We start from the raw sequence: 17,404 nt of genomic DNA on the forward strand, positions 1-17,404 counted from the left end.
TAGCATAATTCTCTTGTCTTCTTATTATCTTCCCACCATGGGGCCAGAGGAAGGAACCATTATAAACATTTCTATCCCTGTTCTAAAAAACAGGGATATTCTTGACCCATATGATACTTGTATGTGAAATGTGCAGGGCACAGGACACCTACCATTTCATAGGAATGAAATGTTGATATGTTTGTGTGGTCCTCAGAACCTTTAGGTCAAAATACCTAAAAAGAGAATATGATTTGTTATCTTAATAAAAAATATTTTTTATTCTCACTAGTTGAGAACTATTAACTAGTTAACAATGCAGTGAAAACTGATATTTCAATAGTTTGAGCTGAAAGGGACCTGCCAAATTCCTTCATTTTACAGAGTTTAAGCCCCTGATTTTAGAGGGGAAAGCTAAGGCCAAAAGAAGGACCAAATTCCATATCCAATGCTCTCGCCAATTGATCTTTTATCAGAGTTAATTTTAATATTCTAATTTGAGTAAGATCATTTTCAAGAAATCTTTTATATTACTGGATTTTATAGGAAAACTGAAATAATCTTCTTATTAGCTGAAAAACTATTGAGAATAATTGTGCCATATTCTGAAACTGACTTACCTGAAGCTAATTATCTATTTAATTTTGAAGAGGGTCATTGCTCAAAGGCTGTTATTGATTTTTTTTTTTTTGAGGATGTGCCTTGGTGGCTTTAAGATCCTTACAGATAAAGTCACAGGTCTTTGAAGTATTGAACTATTAATTATTATATCATAAAGGATAGAGTCAAAGGCTTTGCTAATGTCAAAACTGGAGTTGTTATCCCTCTTGGTCTACTAATTCTCTTCAAGAAATTAATCTGGTTTGATAGAAACCATTCTATAGAAAGCCCTGTTGGTTATCTTGCCATAAGTTATTTGCTTCAAATGTCTTTTTTTTTTTTTTTTGCTGAGGCAATTGGGATTAAATGACTTGCCGAGGGTCCTATAGTCAGGAAGTGTTGAGTGTCTGAGGCCAGATCTGAACTGAGGTCCTCCTAACTTCAGGGCTGGTGCTCTATCTACTGCACCAACTAGCTACCCCTTCAAATGAGTCTTAAAAGTAGACCTTTCAAGAGTAATTCAAATGGAAGATGAATGACCATTTTCTCAGGGAAAATGCAGAAAATATTCTTATTAAAGGCAAGTTTAGACCAGATGACTTTGAAGAGCCCTTCCATTTCTCAGTTTCTGTTCCTCATTTCGCTCATAAAAATTTTGAATTGGAATCATTCTTTCATCTTCCATATATTGCTTTATGGTTTTTTTCCTAGAATTTGAAAGTGATTAATACCAAAATAAAACTGGTCAAACTGAATTGTCAGGCTAGATAGCCTAGTATAAAGAGAACTGGGTTTGGATGAGAAGACCCACATTTTGCTGATGTTGTTTCTTAACCCCATTGGAAGTGAATCTTCCTGAAAGCCAGGTGTCCTTTTGAAAGGACCTTCTAATTCTTGCAGGCCTAAGTAGAGGAATGTAACATGGTTACCTGTACATGGGCTTAGGTAATATAGCTTCTCTGTGGGGAAAAATTAAAATGTTAAAATGTATTTTTTGATTTTCAACACGCAACCCCATATGATGAAGTCATGTTGTGCTACAGTTCCAGGGAAGCCCCGGCTGGTGATCAGTCACACTCAGATGAACACTGCTCTCATCCAATGGCATCCTCCTGTTGACACATTTGGCCCCCTTCAGGGCTATCGTCTAAAATTTGGCCGAAAGGACATGGAGCTGCTCACGACCCTTGAATTCTCAGAGAAGGAAGACCACTTCACTGCTATGGATATCCATAAAGGAGCATCTTACATCTTTAGGCTCTCCGCTAAAAACAAAGTGGGCTTCGGGGAGGAGATGGTCAAAGAGATTTCTGTTCCTGAAGAAGTGCCCAATGGATTCCCCCAGAACCTCCACTCAGAAGGCACCACCTCCACATCAGTCCAGTTGTCCTGGCAGCCACCCGTCTTAGCAGAGAGAAATGGCATTATCACCAAGTACACCCTTCTATACAGGGACATCAACATCCCCCACCAACCAGTGGAGCAGCTCATTGTTCCCGCTGATACTACTCTGACACTTACTGGCCTAAAATCCGATACCACATATGATGTAAAAGTACGTGCTCACACAAGCAAAGGGCCCGGTCCATATAGTCCAAGTGTCCAGTTCAGGACACTGCCTGTGGATCAAGGTAGGATTTGTCTGCTTATGGCCTTCTCCTTGAAAGGAATGTCGGTCTTGGGATATCAGTGTTTTGAAGCTGTAAATAAAACTGATCGGCCCATTCATATTAATAGGTTCAACAAGAGCACAAGGTAACGTATGTAAATCTTAATATGTTTCGGATGCTGTAGATTTCAGTTATTCCATGCCAAGCAAGTCTGGCTGACAGTCGCACATTATCTTCAGGTAAGGAAAGCACAAAGTAGTTAAATCAGTTGTGTGAAAAGAACTACCTTTGTAGGAATGGGGTATTAAAGTGAATGCCTTAAAAAAGGTAGGAAACCAACACATCTCTCACGGATCAAAATAGAAAGCGAGTAGTTTACTCACTTTGGTTAGCCATGGAAAAGGGATAGGTAGTGAGTTTTTGGAAATAGTTTGAATACATTGTTTTTCCTTTTCCAGCAGTGTTTGCAAAAAATTTTCATGTCAAAGCAGTAATGAAGACATCAGTATTACTATCTTGGGAGATTCCAGAGAATTATAATTCTGCCATGCCTTTCAAAGTAAGTTGTTTTCTCATTTGTAAACCATCAAGGATAAAATTGGGGATGACAGATCATCCAGTTCAGTTATTTGCCAAGCATAGGGGATCTTTTGCTTCTGCCGTATTTAAGTGGCATGAGAACAGTAGCACTGAACATGGCCTTTGCATTTGCCCTTTGTCATTATGAATTTGTTCCCTGCGTGTAAGTCTGGGAAAGCAGCATTCCAAGTCAGAAAGCTGATGGCATCACATACAGTGTAAGAGATTAACTCAGCAGTCACTTAATTCTTTGGGTTGTTAGGTTCTAAACACAAGAGGGAATGAAAAACAAATTAATTTTCTTTTAATATATCAAACTTGAACTTTGCTAACCTAAATGGGAACCATCTTCAGAGAAATACATTGCTTTGCCTTCTGCCTATCTGTAATACATTTAGCTTCTGATAGAGTGATTGAATTCACTATTTTGATAGATTTTCCTATATATCCTTTAATTTTATCTTGACTCCTACTGATAAAGTTCAGCAAAAAAAAAAAAAAAAAAAGAAAAGAAAAAGGACCATTGTATCACATAGGAGCTTGATTAGAGTAAGGAATTCTTAAGTTCTCCTGAAGTTCTTTCTGTGCTTCTTCAACTTTAATATCGTGGGATTTTGAGCTAAAAAGAACCCTGGAAAGCACCTACTATAAACTTTCTACACTACAAGTTAGTAAATTAAAGTCTAGACACTTTAAGGGACATATTTTTAGGCAGGGAGAAAATGATGACCCCAGATTCATAATCAAGCGTTTCAATTCCATATCTCTTTTCAGTAAGCCTAAGGAGTCTTAAGTCTTTAAGTCTGTAAGATTTTTTTAAAAATGGAAATTTTTAGAAAAATCTTGTAACGGTACATTGAAGTACATATATATTCCATTAAGAACTTAACAAATACCTCCATATTCACTCTATCATATATTTATGTTGTTAAGTAAAAAAAAAGTCATATAGAAGAAAAAAGAATCTTACAAAAGGATAGTGGACTCCATATTGTTTTGAATTTTACAGAGCTCAGAATGCTCATCCAGTTCTTTTGAGTTGATTTGTAATATTACAAATTCCATTCAGCAAATTTCTGCTTTATGGAAGCACTTTGTTAGTTTTAAGAGAAGACTCAAAATCGAGATACAACATATTTTTTCATGTTCATGAAGCTTATTGCTAGTAGCTAAACAATACCATATCATTTTAGATAAGGCATTTGTGTCTCCCTTATTCAAACACTGATGAATGGATGCTTCTGTTTAGATCCTTTATGATGATGGGAAAATGGTAGTTGAAGTGGATGGCCGGGCCACACAGAAATTAATTGTCAACCTAAAGCCTGAGAAATCCTATTCATTTGTCCTAACAAATCGAGGGAATAGTGCTGGTGGTCTTCAGCACAGGGTGACAGCAAAGACAGCTCCAGATGTCCTGCGTACCAAGCCTGCTTTCATTGGGAAAACCAACTTGGATGGGATGATAACTGTGCAATTACCAGAAGTACCAGCAAATGAAAACATAAAGTAAGTTTATTAAAGAAATAAGGTCAAATGGGAAAGGGCAGGGGGAATTAGCACTAACAGAGAAGAACGAGAGCTTCACAACTGACAGAGGGTTACCAATGGACAGAAGGCTTCTTGAAATCCATATATAATAATAATGAGATTATCATAAGTTAAGGAAAATAATGGAATTTTTGTTGTTGTTGCCACAACTATCCTGTCCACATGTATTTAGAGCAAATCATATAACCCAGATAAATCTGTGATCTCCAAGGAAAGTCAATTTTCTTAAACAAAAAGAAAAGGGTGATTTTGACAGTTACCTGAATCATATGCAGAATATAGGAATATATTTAATTTTGTTCATTTTAGACACATTGCAAAAAATCTCTTATTGAGAAATTCACAAAAAGTGTTTATAAGGTAAAATCTTTGATAAATCTTAATTCAGTTATGTAATTGTACATCTTTTTTTTAGAAAAATTGTTGTTCAGTCATTTTTCAGTCAAGACTAACTCTTTGTGACCACATCTGGGTTTTCTTGGTAAAGATACTAGAGTAATTTATCATTTCTTTCTTCAGCTCATTTTATAGATGATAAAACTGAGGCAAACAAAATTTAAATGACTTAGTGTCAAACAACTTAAAACTGTTTGAGGCTCAATCCACTTAGCTACCCTTAAAAAACACAGATTCACCAAAATACCAAACTACCCATAATTTTGATATAGTCAACAATTTTAATTCTCTCTTCATCTTTTCAAGCCCTTGAAAATTTCAATATGACACCAATAGATAGATACATAGATATCTACATAACTGTATGTGTGTGTCTGTGTGTATACACACACACATATATATTGCTGCAATTAAACATAAAAAGAAAAATTGTAATAAATAGAAAAAATATGAACAATAAAGAAGGAAGATAGAGTTAGAGAGGAAAATAGAGATTCTATCAATATTTTACCTTCCTGTGGTTTGCCTCAACCTCAAAGGTAAATTGAAGTCCAGGGGTCACACTCTGCAACTTCCTTCCTGCATCTGAAGTTCCAGCCTTTGGGAATATTTGGTCTCTGTCATGCTACAATAAAACTGTTTAGAAGTAAATTTCAGGAGAAAAGTACACAAGTGTTACATTAATTTTTCTGAAGTCGAGCATTTATTATAGTTTTCACTTGGTTTCTTCCTAAATACTGGAAAATAGGAATACTCACCCTAACTCTTCCCTCCCCCAAAAGTAGGATGCATAGGAAAAAAGGGAAGAAATCTCAGTTATTCATTTGATTAAAATAAAGGAGAATCAGCCAATGTACAAGAGATCATGGCTTGAAGATTTACAGAATGAAAGGAAAGACCATTCATTCTAGTTTTCTGGTAGGCTTCCATTTCATTCTGTTCCTTCTGAATGGGTGAATGACTAAGTCTATAATTCCTCTTTTGTTGCTTTCTTACCTATTTGCCTTTATTTTTAACCTTCACTTATCTGTTGCTGATTTTTTTTTGTTTGGTTTGTGTGAATTGGGGAAAGGAGAGGGAGTAAGCAGCAAAGAGAAAGCGGTAGGAAAAGAGAGGAAAGAAAATGAACTTTCATTCCCATCTTCTCCATCTCTAGTCCTGAAAATAGATATGGTAGGATAAGACAGAAGACAGGATAAGAGAGAAAGGAAAGTATTCTTTTTTAGAAACATGTTAACAAGCTCCAGAAAGTATTACCACTTTGCCTAGGGAAGGGAAATAGTGTAAAAGTAGGACTAGGAGAGCATCAGAGTGAGAACCAATATTAGAACTAAGGGAAAGGAAAAAGAAGAGCTCTTGACGTCTAATGACGTTAGGGAATAATCACTGGAAGCACCTCACTTCAAAAGACTTAAAATGTGTAAAGAACTTTGCAAACCTTAAAATACTTTCCAAATCTTGGCTGCTGTTATTGGTGCAGATAACCTTTCCTGTGATACTGACCTGAAAAGAATAGCATGACAGGAAGCTTTCCCCATATTAAGGAAGGTTAACATCTTTCTTCCTTCAATATTCAGTATCTGAGCATGGAAAGAAAGCAGATATTTCATTGGAGATATATAGAACTGTTCACAGTTTCAACAAAACTGTTGCTAAATTTATGGCCCTGGGCTAGCTCTTCTTTAGGTGAGAGCTGTCTGGAAACCTGCCTGTAATTTTGTGTGAGAAAAATACAGTTTTGGTGATTGAAAGCTGCTTTACCTACCTACACAAATGTTTCTTCTCTTTCAAACTATGAGAAAAAAAAGCCCACATGCAGGTCTTTTGGATAGGTTTGGACACTCTGGTACAATATTTTCTTTCTAAATTAACTATGGTAAATAGGACTTGTTCTGACCCTGATTCTTCCCTCCTCTTATGATCCTTGTAATTGTATACTTATCAGTAGGGAATGAGTAAAGATTACTTTGGGTAGCAACAATATTGGAATTAGTACAAGAAAGACAGCAAGGCCCTGTTGCTTCCAAAAGATGCCATTTTTACTTCATTTGGTTCAAAGTAGTTTTTTTAAATGGTGGTTCTGTGTCTAAAATACTGAATTCCCCCTCACCCATTTTCACAACTCTACATTTGTTATAGCAAATGCTAGCTCTGGTGATTCTACAGCAGGCATTTGTCTAGCCCAGAGCAATCTAAGTAAAAATTTGACAGCTTTGGGACACAGATATTGTTCAAAGTTACATAATGGGGGCAGAATTTGAGGGGAGGGGGCAGAAAGATGCAAATTATGTGAGCTTGTAGGACAGTGAGAAATGGCCAATGTAGACTATATTTGCAAAAGAAACTCTGCCAGAGACTATGTAAAAGAAACATAATCTATAAATGACCCATTTTCCATTCAGGGAGAACAGAGCTAAAAGAGGGGAAGCAGTACTTTGGGGAAATGGTGCATTTGCTATTATCTTACTTTTCAGGCTTTTTCTTTTTTTTCTTTATGAGAAATGGAAAAGGTATGTGACCTGATAGAATTGGTTCTGTGGATTACTCTGGGGGATTCAGTAAGAATTTATTTGTTCATTTGCTTAATGTTTTAATACTTCACATTTAGGACATCATTTAATAATTTTCAATAATAGGATAAATAGCATTTAACAATTTTCAAGTAAATACTTTCACATACATTATATCATTTGGTGTATATATATTTGATCCTATGAGATTAGCAGGAGGTTACTCTTAGCTACCTTTCACAGCAGAGAAAACACTGGTTTTTGGTAGTAAGATGCTTTGTCAAAGTCACAAAGCTAGTGAGCATACGGGAGTAAGACATGGGTCTTTGGATTCCTTGTTCTCTGTGCTACATTATTTTTCACACACTGTGTGCAAAATACTACAAGAAGAACTTTGTGAATATTTTTTAAAATGTTTTAGTCCCCAGATACTTATAATCTTACAATAGATAAGACTTGAATGCAAATAATTACAGTGTAGAGCAGTGTGTGTTAAGTACCATAAAATGGACACAGATAATAATAGTTAATCAATTAGGTAGTTATTAAGTACCTGCTAGACCCTATACTAGTTCCTGTGAATATAAAGATAATTTTTAAACAGTATAGAAAGATTTCTAGGAATTTACATTTTATTAGGGAAGCCCATAGGAACATTTTAAATTATGTACAAAGTACCTACAAGGGATTTGGGTTGGGAAAGGAGAAAAGGCCCTAACAACTAAAGGGAACTGGGAAGACCATCCAGTCTTTGAAAGAAATCAAGAAGTCTAAGAGGAGAAGTATAAGAGGGAATGTATTCTAAACATGGGGGAAGGGAGGTCATCCCTATGTAAAAACAGAGAAATAGAAGATGTACTGTCCAACGTGAGGACCAGAAAGATTGTCAGGGAATAAAATATCATAATGGTGGATTATGAGCAACTTGAGGTCAGAAATTGTGTCTTTTACCCCATTTTATATCTTCAAAATTTAGCACAGTGCCTTACAAATAAATGTTTATTGGCTGGCTGACTGAAAATAGGACCTGGTTCTGAAGGACATTTAATGCTAGACAGAAGAGTTTGGCTTTGATCTTAGAGGTGATATTTAGTCTTGTTTTTTTTTTTTTTTTTTTTTTTTTTTTTGTTTGTTTTTTATTTAGAGGAAGATATTTAGTTTTATCAAGCAGGGATTGCTATGGTCAGAGCTGTGCTTTAGAAGAATCAATTTGGCAACTGTGTGTGAATGATAGAATACAAATGGAAAAGACTTAAGGGAGTAAAACTTCACTCTTACAAGATAACTCTTGCAGTTATCCAGGTAAGATGTGATGAGAACCTGATTCAAGTGGCTGGCTATACGAATAAAGAGAAAGGAACAGATGTGAGAGATATAGCTACCCAAAGCTATAGAATCTACAACATTTGATGACTCACTGTATATGTGAAGTAAAACAGAGTGAGAAATTGAAAATGACATTATGGTTTCAGAATTGGATGATTACAAGGATGATGATGAAAATGTCTTCTATAGGAGTAGGAAATTTCAGAAGATATAATTTTGGGAGAGATGATAATAAGTTTTATTTTAAACATTTTTTGTTCATGATCACTATGGGACATCCAGTTTGAAACACTTAATAGGCAATTGATGATAGAAAACTGGAGCTCAATGGCTAGATATATAAATCTGGAAATCATCTAGATGGAGATGGCAAATTCACAGGAACTGATAAAAGCAGAAATTGAGAGGAGAGAGAAATCACTGAGTAGTGAGCAAAAGCTTAAGGGAAGATGTGGTTTGTTTTTGTTTGTTTTTTAATTCTTAACAAATGGTGTTTTGTTTTTATTTTTGCTGTTGTTTTCAACATTCATTTATTTTAATAGTATTTTATTTTTCCAAATACATACAAAGATAGTTTTCAGCATTTACCTTTATAAAACCTTGTGTTCCAAATTTTTTCATGCTCATCTCTCCTTCCCTTTCCCAAGGCTACAAGCAATATGGTATAGGTTAAACATGGGCAATTCTTTTAAACATATTTCCATATTCATCATAGTATCAAAAAAAAAATCAGATCAAAAGGGGAAAAAATGCAAGAAAGAGAAAAATAAGCAAGTAAACAACAACTAAAGGGGCAAATACTATGTTTTGATCTACATTTAGTCTTCACGGTTCTCTTTCTGGATGTGGATGGCCCCTTCCATCATAATGTCTATTGGTATTACCTTGAGTTACCTCATAGCTGAAAAACCCATTACACTTGATTATCACATAATCTTCTTGTTACTGTGTACAATGTTCTTTTGGTTCTACTCACTTCATTCTGTTCATTATGTGAACAGAAGTTCATGTAAGTCTTTCCAGGGTTTTCTGAAATCAGCTTGCCCATCATTTCTTATAGAGCAATAACATTTCATTCCATTCTATTCCCCAACTGAGGGGCATCCACTCAATTTCCAGTTCTTTGCCACTACAGAAAGGGCTGCTACAAACATTTTTGTATATGTGAGTCTTTTTCCCTCTTTTATTATCTTTTCTGAGTTGTAGACCCAATAGAGACATTTCTGGATAACAGGGTATGCATTAGTTTTTAGCCCTTTGGGCATAATTACAAATTACTCTCTAGAATGGTTAGATCAATGAATAGAATTTTTGATAGGTAGAAATGCAAGAGAAGATTGTGTGAACCAGAACATGTAGGTGGGAAAGCAAAAAGTCTTAATCATTCACTGAAATTCAGGCATTTCACTTCGTGACCTAAAAGTTGGTAATATCCAATAGAGAAAAATATGCTAAAACCTTTAATTTTGGCTTAATCCTGTGACTCTATTTCCATGTCTACCTTCACTGTGTAAGTATCTATTGCTGAGAGTTTTGGTCCTAGGAAGCAGCTGAAGTTGATTTATCATGCTGCACAGATAGTATCAACTCAGGACAAAATAATAGAACAAAGACCAGTGATCTCTCCCTAACCCCCCCCCTTCCCCCATGACTTGTGATACAAGTAATAGATTACAAAGTGTTTAGATTCTTTGGGTTAAATGGAAAAATAAAAAGTTTCTGTGAACTTCAAACCTGAAGGTTCTCCCAGTAGGGAAAGGTTTTACACAGGTAATTCATTAGATTAAGACTATTTATTGACTTATGTATTCAGTATAAAAAATAGGCCTGGGGAATACAGTTCATCATGAAATACAGATAAACATTAATCATTCAATTATTAACTCATTTTGTGGAGCCTGCTTGAATTTGGAGTGCAAGTAGTGGGAAAATTAGAGATTTATTTTCTTCTATTGGAGGCCATTTCATTCTACCCTAAATTCTTTCAAACCCCAGAACTGAATAGTCATGATGCTTTGGTTCAGATACAGACTAGAACTGCCTAGCTGAATTGTGGCAGTCATAACTACTCTCAGAAGGAAGCAGGCATTGGAATAGAATTATTGGATAAAATAATCCGAATTAAACAAATATATATATATATATATATATTCCTTCTTCAAAGGAAACCTAAAATGATAGGCACAATTTACTTGGGACCACAGTATTAGAGATTTAGAGGCAAAAGAGACCTTTAGGGCCATCTAGGTCAATTTTGTCATCATACAAGTGAGGAAAATGAGGTTTCTATAGGTCTAGTCACTTGTCTAATATACCATGACAGACAGGATATGTACTTTTAACTGTAAAGGTAGTGCTATTTAAACTATATCACATTTATTTATACAGATAACATTTGCAAGGCAGGAAAATGAATGTTTAGCCCTACCTAACCTTATAAAAATTTAAGTATTGGGAGACTGAGGCAGAGAGACAAGTTTTCAGTTATGTGAAGTTCTGATATTTAATGCCATATTGCTTTCAATATTAAAAAATTGCTTTGAAATGGTCATTATTTTGACCACCATTGATGAATGCTTTGGAGATAAATCAAGGTATAATGTTATGATTATACTACCGTAGTGCTAATTAATTGCAATGGATGGGTAGTTCCATTCCTTTTCTAATCACAAGCAAAAGGAAAAAAATTAACATGGCTGCAGAATAGAGTAATGGGGTGAGGAGAGAAGGGGTACAAAAACACAATAGAGAAAGAGCTAGGAATGCAGAGAAGGCTGTAGAAAACTGGTAACTCAAAACTTGAGAAGTGTAAATATTCATAGCATCCCTCAGAATAGTGTAATATTTGGATTTTCTGGCTCAAGATGATAGCAGTTCATTTTTGATCCCTTTCTTTGATCTTTAACTCTTAGCTATCTTCTCTTACCCATGTCAGTTCAAAAGACAGTTATTTCCTTCAAGAAGTCTTCCCTGATAACCTCAGTTGCGAAATTTATTCTTCAGCCCTCATGTAGAATTTTGCATTGTATCTTCCTGATAAGACATATAATTTTTATGCATTATCATGACTTGTTTGTTATCATTCAATATTATCTAGTCTATGTGGTCTATGAAGGCAAGGAATCTTATCTTTACTAAAATTGTTGTATCCTCCAATATCTAACACAACTTCTACTATATAATAGGTGCTTAATCAATAAAAGTTGTTTGCACATATGATAGTTGACTGGCTAACTGATTGAAGAGTTTATTGTGTATAGGGGAAAACTGCTCATGTTATTTATATAATTATTACTTCCATTAATACAAATTGTGGTCCCTCCATAATTTAGTATGAATTGCTTGCTAACAATATCAGTCATTCAAATGTAACATTCCAGTGATTAGGATGAAAATAAAAGTATTTCCATCTTGATTTAATCCATCGGATTTTGTGTTCTTTTGGTGTTGAATCTTAGGTGATTCCATATGATTGCATATGGATTGTGAGGCACCAGAAAATATGTTAGTGGAGCCTCCCCCTCCCTTTTTTTTTGATAGTGACAAAAATATTATTGATTTTCTGAGAAGTGTTTATTAAGTATATTTACAGCCTTGTTACTTACTCAGTTACAACTATTCCCTCATTTTTTCCCAAGGTTGGTTAATATTGTACCTATTTTAATACTTTAAAATCTCATAATTCCTGGTTATATTCTATGGAAAATTAATTAAGATGAAGGAAATAAACATATACTACCACCACCACCATTCTGTAAGCATCATGATCCCTGGTTTTGTTGGTGTGGCCCTGTCACCTGGGAGTTGTTATTCCTTTATAGAGATCAAAGTCTCTACATACCTTAATAGGAGAATTTTGTGAGTTTCTGATAAAAAAAAATTCATTCCCTAATGAATCACCTCATAATGAGCATTTCAGAATTTAGCTAAACTGATCTTTTAGCCAGATACAAAGTCTACCTCTGGCCCTGTTCTTAAATCTTTCCTAGTTCAAGGAGGATCTTCCATAGCTTGTTCTATATTTTCACATCATTCAAGTCATGACAGTCAATTACATCTCATAATGGAACATCAGAGGAGAACATAGTAGAAGTTGCCCTTTCTTAAAAAGAACATTTTAGAGGAGAGATTTAAAACAAAGTGGGAAGAGTGTTCCATATTACAGAAATCCTAGTTCTCTAAATGTAATTTTAGTCATGCTTATAAAAACCAGTGTACAATTATTTTCCCTTTTAAAAAATGTCAGTTATCAAATGCAAAGGGTGTGGTATGAAAAACAGAATGTTTAGTCTTAGAAACTGAAAGATAAGACCCCCTTCTATACAAGGAGGCAGAGAGACCTGGGTTGGATTGCCTCCAAACACCCTAGTTTTTTTTGTTTTTTTTTATTAACCTCTTAATAACCAAACCAATCTCTCTTTTACTCTCCCTCTCTCCCTTTCTCCCTCTCTCTTTCTCTCTCCAAATACTGGAATTATTTAACCTCTTAATGCCCTAGGGAATATGCTATAGAGGGAATTAATTGATAATCTATATTGTAGAATTGCCTTCTAGATATATCGTAATACCTCATCATCAAAGTTGCAATGAAATGCTTGTTTTATTTGAAAAAGTGAAAAAAATTAAGCAATTGGTTATGAATACTTTGAGAGAAGAATGTACTTTTCATCTAATTTGCCTTTAATCTCAGTCATTGTATAAAAGATAATTTTTAAGTCAATCGACTTCACTTCACCACTTGAACTCATTTTAACCATTTTGTCTATATTTCCTTTTAGGGGTTATTACATAGTAATTGTGCCTTTGAAGAAGTCACGTGGAAAATTTATCAAGCCATGGGAAAGTCCAGATGAAATGGAATTAGATGAGGTGAATGTCTCTTTTATTTATTTCATTACATTGACTATTTAATTAATTAAATAGTAATTATACCATGATGGTCTCTAGTCCATTTGTTACCTTTAGATGTCTTTCTAGTATGGGTTATCAAGGCATATGTTCACAGTCTGTAGGGGGCCAACACAAAGATGCCATTACTTAAATCAGAAGATGCTGAGTTGCAGTAATATACAAATGGTATAATTACTGTTAGCTGTAATATTTTCCTCTTTGCTTGTTATAAACCAAGTTGCAGAAGCATGGGAGGTGAAATGAGCTGTCTTAAAGGTTTAATCATCATTGATATGAACTTCAATAATAGTCTACTTAATGAATGAGGTATTGGCCCAAGATACAACAAATGCTAAATTTCAATTTGCACCATAGTTTAATATTTAACTTCTCTTGTGGCTTTTGTGTGTGGTTCATATAATGATTTTTTCAGTCTCCTTCATATTTAAACATTTAAAATAGTTTTGGAATGGGGAAATTTACAGCCTTATCTTCTTTGTGCAACAATGCCTTTTCCACAGTAGATATTTAATAAATCTTTATTATTCACTCAATAAAAAAATTCACAACTAGTAAATACATACAGTAAATACAATACATAAATTAATTATGGTCTTGATTTCCCAAAGCTTGCTGGGGAAGAATTGCTTGGGTTGTTTCATTTTATATAATTAGTGAGTCCAAAAAGAGAACTATATGCAAATTATATTTTTATAAATTGGATTTATTAAATCCATATCTGAATTTGGGCTTTTATAGATCTTCTAGTCTAATCTTATTTTATGGATGAAGAAACTGAGGCATAGAGAAGTAAAAAGACCTGCCCCAAAGTATATATGTGTATGTATGTATGTATTACAGCTGAGCAACATTTGTAAATGTAGCAAAGAGTTTTGCTATTTAGATATTGGTTTGAATTTTCTGCAAAGGAGTTTTTTAAATTGCTTTTATGTAAGTGATTTTTTAACATTTTACACAGTTTTCTTAAGTAAGGTACTTATAAATTTGTATATGTGTATATATATGTTTATGTATGTGGATAGACAGATTTAATTTTTTATCCTCCTCCATAACTAATTTATTAATAAGAAGAAGTTGCTATATTTTCAGAGGTACAATTAATACAGAGGACAGTCCCTGCTCTCAAGGAGGGAAGACAGCATAGAAAAGGAGTCAAGAATGCAAATGAGAGTGAAGGTGAAGACAGGGGGTATTCAATAGCAAGGCACATCATGTTCTGTGGAATTAAACCAGGTGGAGCAACAGATGTATAAGGTGAAATGAGTCCCATTCTGTGTCAATGAAACAAGGCAGAGCAGAGGATGCAAAGGGAAATGAGGGAGGGAAATTTAAAGTCATCCCTAAATGTTTGTGTTAACATTTGTTGTTGTTCAGTCATTTCTGTTGTCTGCCTCTCCATGACCCCATTTGGGGTTTTCTTGGCAAAGACATTGGAGTTGTTTACCATTTTCTTCACCAGTTCAAATTAGAGCTGAGAAAACTAAAACAAACAGGATTAAGTGCCTTGCTCAATGTTGCACAGCTACTAAGTGTCTGAGGTCAGATTTGAACTCAGAAAATTGAGTCTTCCTGACTCCAGGATCAGTGCTGGATTCATTCTACCACTTAGTTGCTCCGCCAATGTTATCATTAAGTCAGTAGTTGAAGGATTTTTCAAATATCCTAGGCATCGTTTCCCTAATATTGTCAAATAATTTAGGTACTTTTAAAATTATTTTCTTCACCCCCAGTACCCTGTTTAAAAGACACAGAGAAGAAAATCATTATCTGTGATACTGCAAGAATAATAATCCTTCATCAGAAGATGCAAAAGGATTAGTCTCTCCTAAGTAATGCAGAGCAAGATAAGATTTTTCTTGCAGCTGACTAATCAATTAAAGACTGAAATATTCTTCATTATTTTAATCAGTTCTCAAATAATTTTCAACAATATCTCCATTCCATTTTGATTAGAATTAGGTTTTTAAAACGCTGTGATCTACTCTCTTCATTCCTTTACTTAAAAAATAAACTGACAAAAATGTTATTCATGACACTGAGATAGATAGTCCAACATTGCATCGAATGCATTTAAGCATTAAGACCTATTTTTAAAAGTCATTTGGTAGTAAGTAATGAAAGCTGAGTTACTATTACAACCAAATTTTAACCTCCAGAATCCCCATCATAATGCAGTAAGGCTAATAGATTAAAGTGTGAGGCTCTATGACATTGAACTTCCTTGCAATTAAATTCTATGGGTCTGTGATGTCGATTCCTATAACAAAGGGTCATTTTAATCATCCTGCAAGTTGTGGTGCATTAATCTGTATAATAGTTTGATAAAGAACATTTATTAATTCAGAAATATTTAGGTCAGGATGGGTTGTTTCCCACTTTTTTACTGATATAATTGAGACCACATTGTAGAATTAATGGTGGAAGAAATAAGATATGCATTGACTGGAAAATGAAAATTATTTCTGATAAAGAACCCAAGCCCTTGATATATCTTTTGGAAGTACCTCCAATACATCAAGTAACTGTTGTAGAGGGGAACGAGTGAGTAGTAAGCGATGTTCTCACTTTATGCTTACTCATCTACTTTCTGATCCCTCCAGACTCTTTTTTCCCCCTTACTGTGGATAATATAAAAGCTTTGTCGCAATTTCATCGTACCACTTGGCACTTCCAAATATGACAAAGCAGTGCTACTCAGATGAAAGTCTTAAATATGTTTGACCAAGTAATTTTTTTAAAAGCCTGTAATTCAATTTGTTGGAAACCTCTCAAATGAGAGAATGGTGGCCTAAGGGAATTTCTGCAGCTATGACTCATATCTATGCCTATAAAAATTGAAGGATGGTTCTGAAGGAGAATTACTCCCAACATTATCTTCTAGTTTGTCCCATTCTGTGCAGGAGCCTCCCAAAGTGATAAATTCCATGAACACAATTGCTGTTATCAAGGCCAGTTCGGGCACATTCGTTATTACCAATATAAAAATGGGAGTATTAGTTATATTTATTGATATAGTATTTTAAGGTTTAAAAGGTATTTTTATCTAAGTATCCTCTAAGGTAGATACTATAAGGATTGTCATCTCCACCTTACAAATAAGGAAACTGAGGTCAGAGAAATGAGATTACTTGGAGCCATATGTTCATAGAGTCAGAGTTAAAAGGGAAGATAGAGATATTCTAGTCAAATCTTTCCTCATTTATAGATAGTAATTGGGGCTCCAGAAGGGTAAAGTAAATTTCAAGAAGAAGAAAGAAAGAAAAATCACACAGCAAATGACACCCAGAATTCAAATCAAAGTTAGTATTATTTCCATTGGACCACACTAACTCCTCCAATTTTCCCAGGTGATGTGATAGAAGTTGAGATTTCATCACAGATCCAGCCAGGGACAACCCAAATGATATATAATCTTTGAATTTAATTGCACATTACTGATTTGAGGTGGGACCAGTTTTTGATTAGAACATAGTGCACTTTCCATTTGCTGCCATCCAAATACATAATAGAGGCAGCATTCCAACTGAATAAATGCAAAATAAAGGGATTCCATTTGTAACCTGAATGGTTGCATTTGAGAACCATTGCACATTTGAAATACTATGGAGATCAGAATAATACAAACATCTCAAATACCTAGGTTTTACATAGTAACCCCTGGGAATGACAGTAATATGATTGAATTATGATAGCATCCTACCTCTAAAATATGAATGAAATCAAGAGTACATTCAGGGTTTGATCAGTGAAGTTGAAGTAGTGTGGTGATATATTCACACAAACTACTGTTATTTGTACTTGATTAACCAGCTTTCAAAGGAATACATAGCTGACCAAGAGGCTGTTTGCTTTTTTCACATTTAGTGACTGCTAACATTTACATTACATCTATGCTGACCTTTTTCCTGATTCCCCAAAAGCAATATTTCTCCAGCATTGGAG

At 34.6% G+C, this 17,404-nt stretch overlaps 1 protein-coding gene across 10 annotated transcripts in view; it reads left to right on the forward strand.

The window, feature by feature from the left end:
• Positions 1–17,404, forward strand: part of PTPRD (protein tyrosine phosphatase receptor type D) — a 1,049,942-nt gene that overhangs the window by 874,710 nt on the left and 157,828 nt on the right. For 7 of the 10 annotated variants that reach the window (XM_031947874.1, XM_031947929.1, XM_031947987.1 and 4 more), the window contains 3 exons: positions 2,651–2,748; positions 4,018–4,277; positions 13,330–13,420. In XM_031947874.1, the coding sequence (XP_031803734.1) occupies positions 2,651–2,748; positions 4,018–4,277; positions 13,330–13,420 (449 nt within the window). Of the gene's footprint in view, positions 1–1,622; positions 2,211–2,647; positions 2,749–4,017; positions 4,278–13,329; positions 13,421–17,404 lie in introns of all 10 variants that reach the window. The other 3 variants (XM_031947812.1, XM_031948187.1, XM_031947762.1) reach the window with 2 other exon arrangements.

The sequence above is a fragment of the Sarcophilus harrisii genome, chromosome 1 (genome assembly GCF_902635505.1).
Source record: "Sarcophilus harrisii chromosome 1, mSarHar1.11, whole genome shotgun sequence".
Lineage (NCBI taxonomy): Eukaryota > Metazoa > Chordata > Mammalia > Dasyuromorphia > Dasyuridae > Sarcophilus > Sarcophilus harrisii.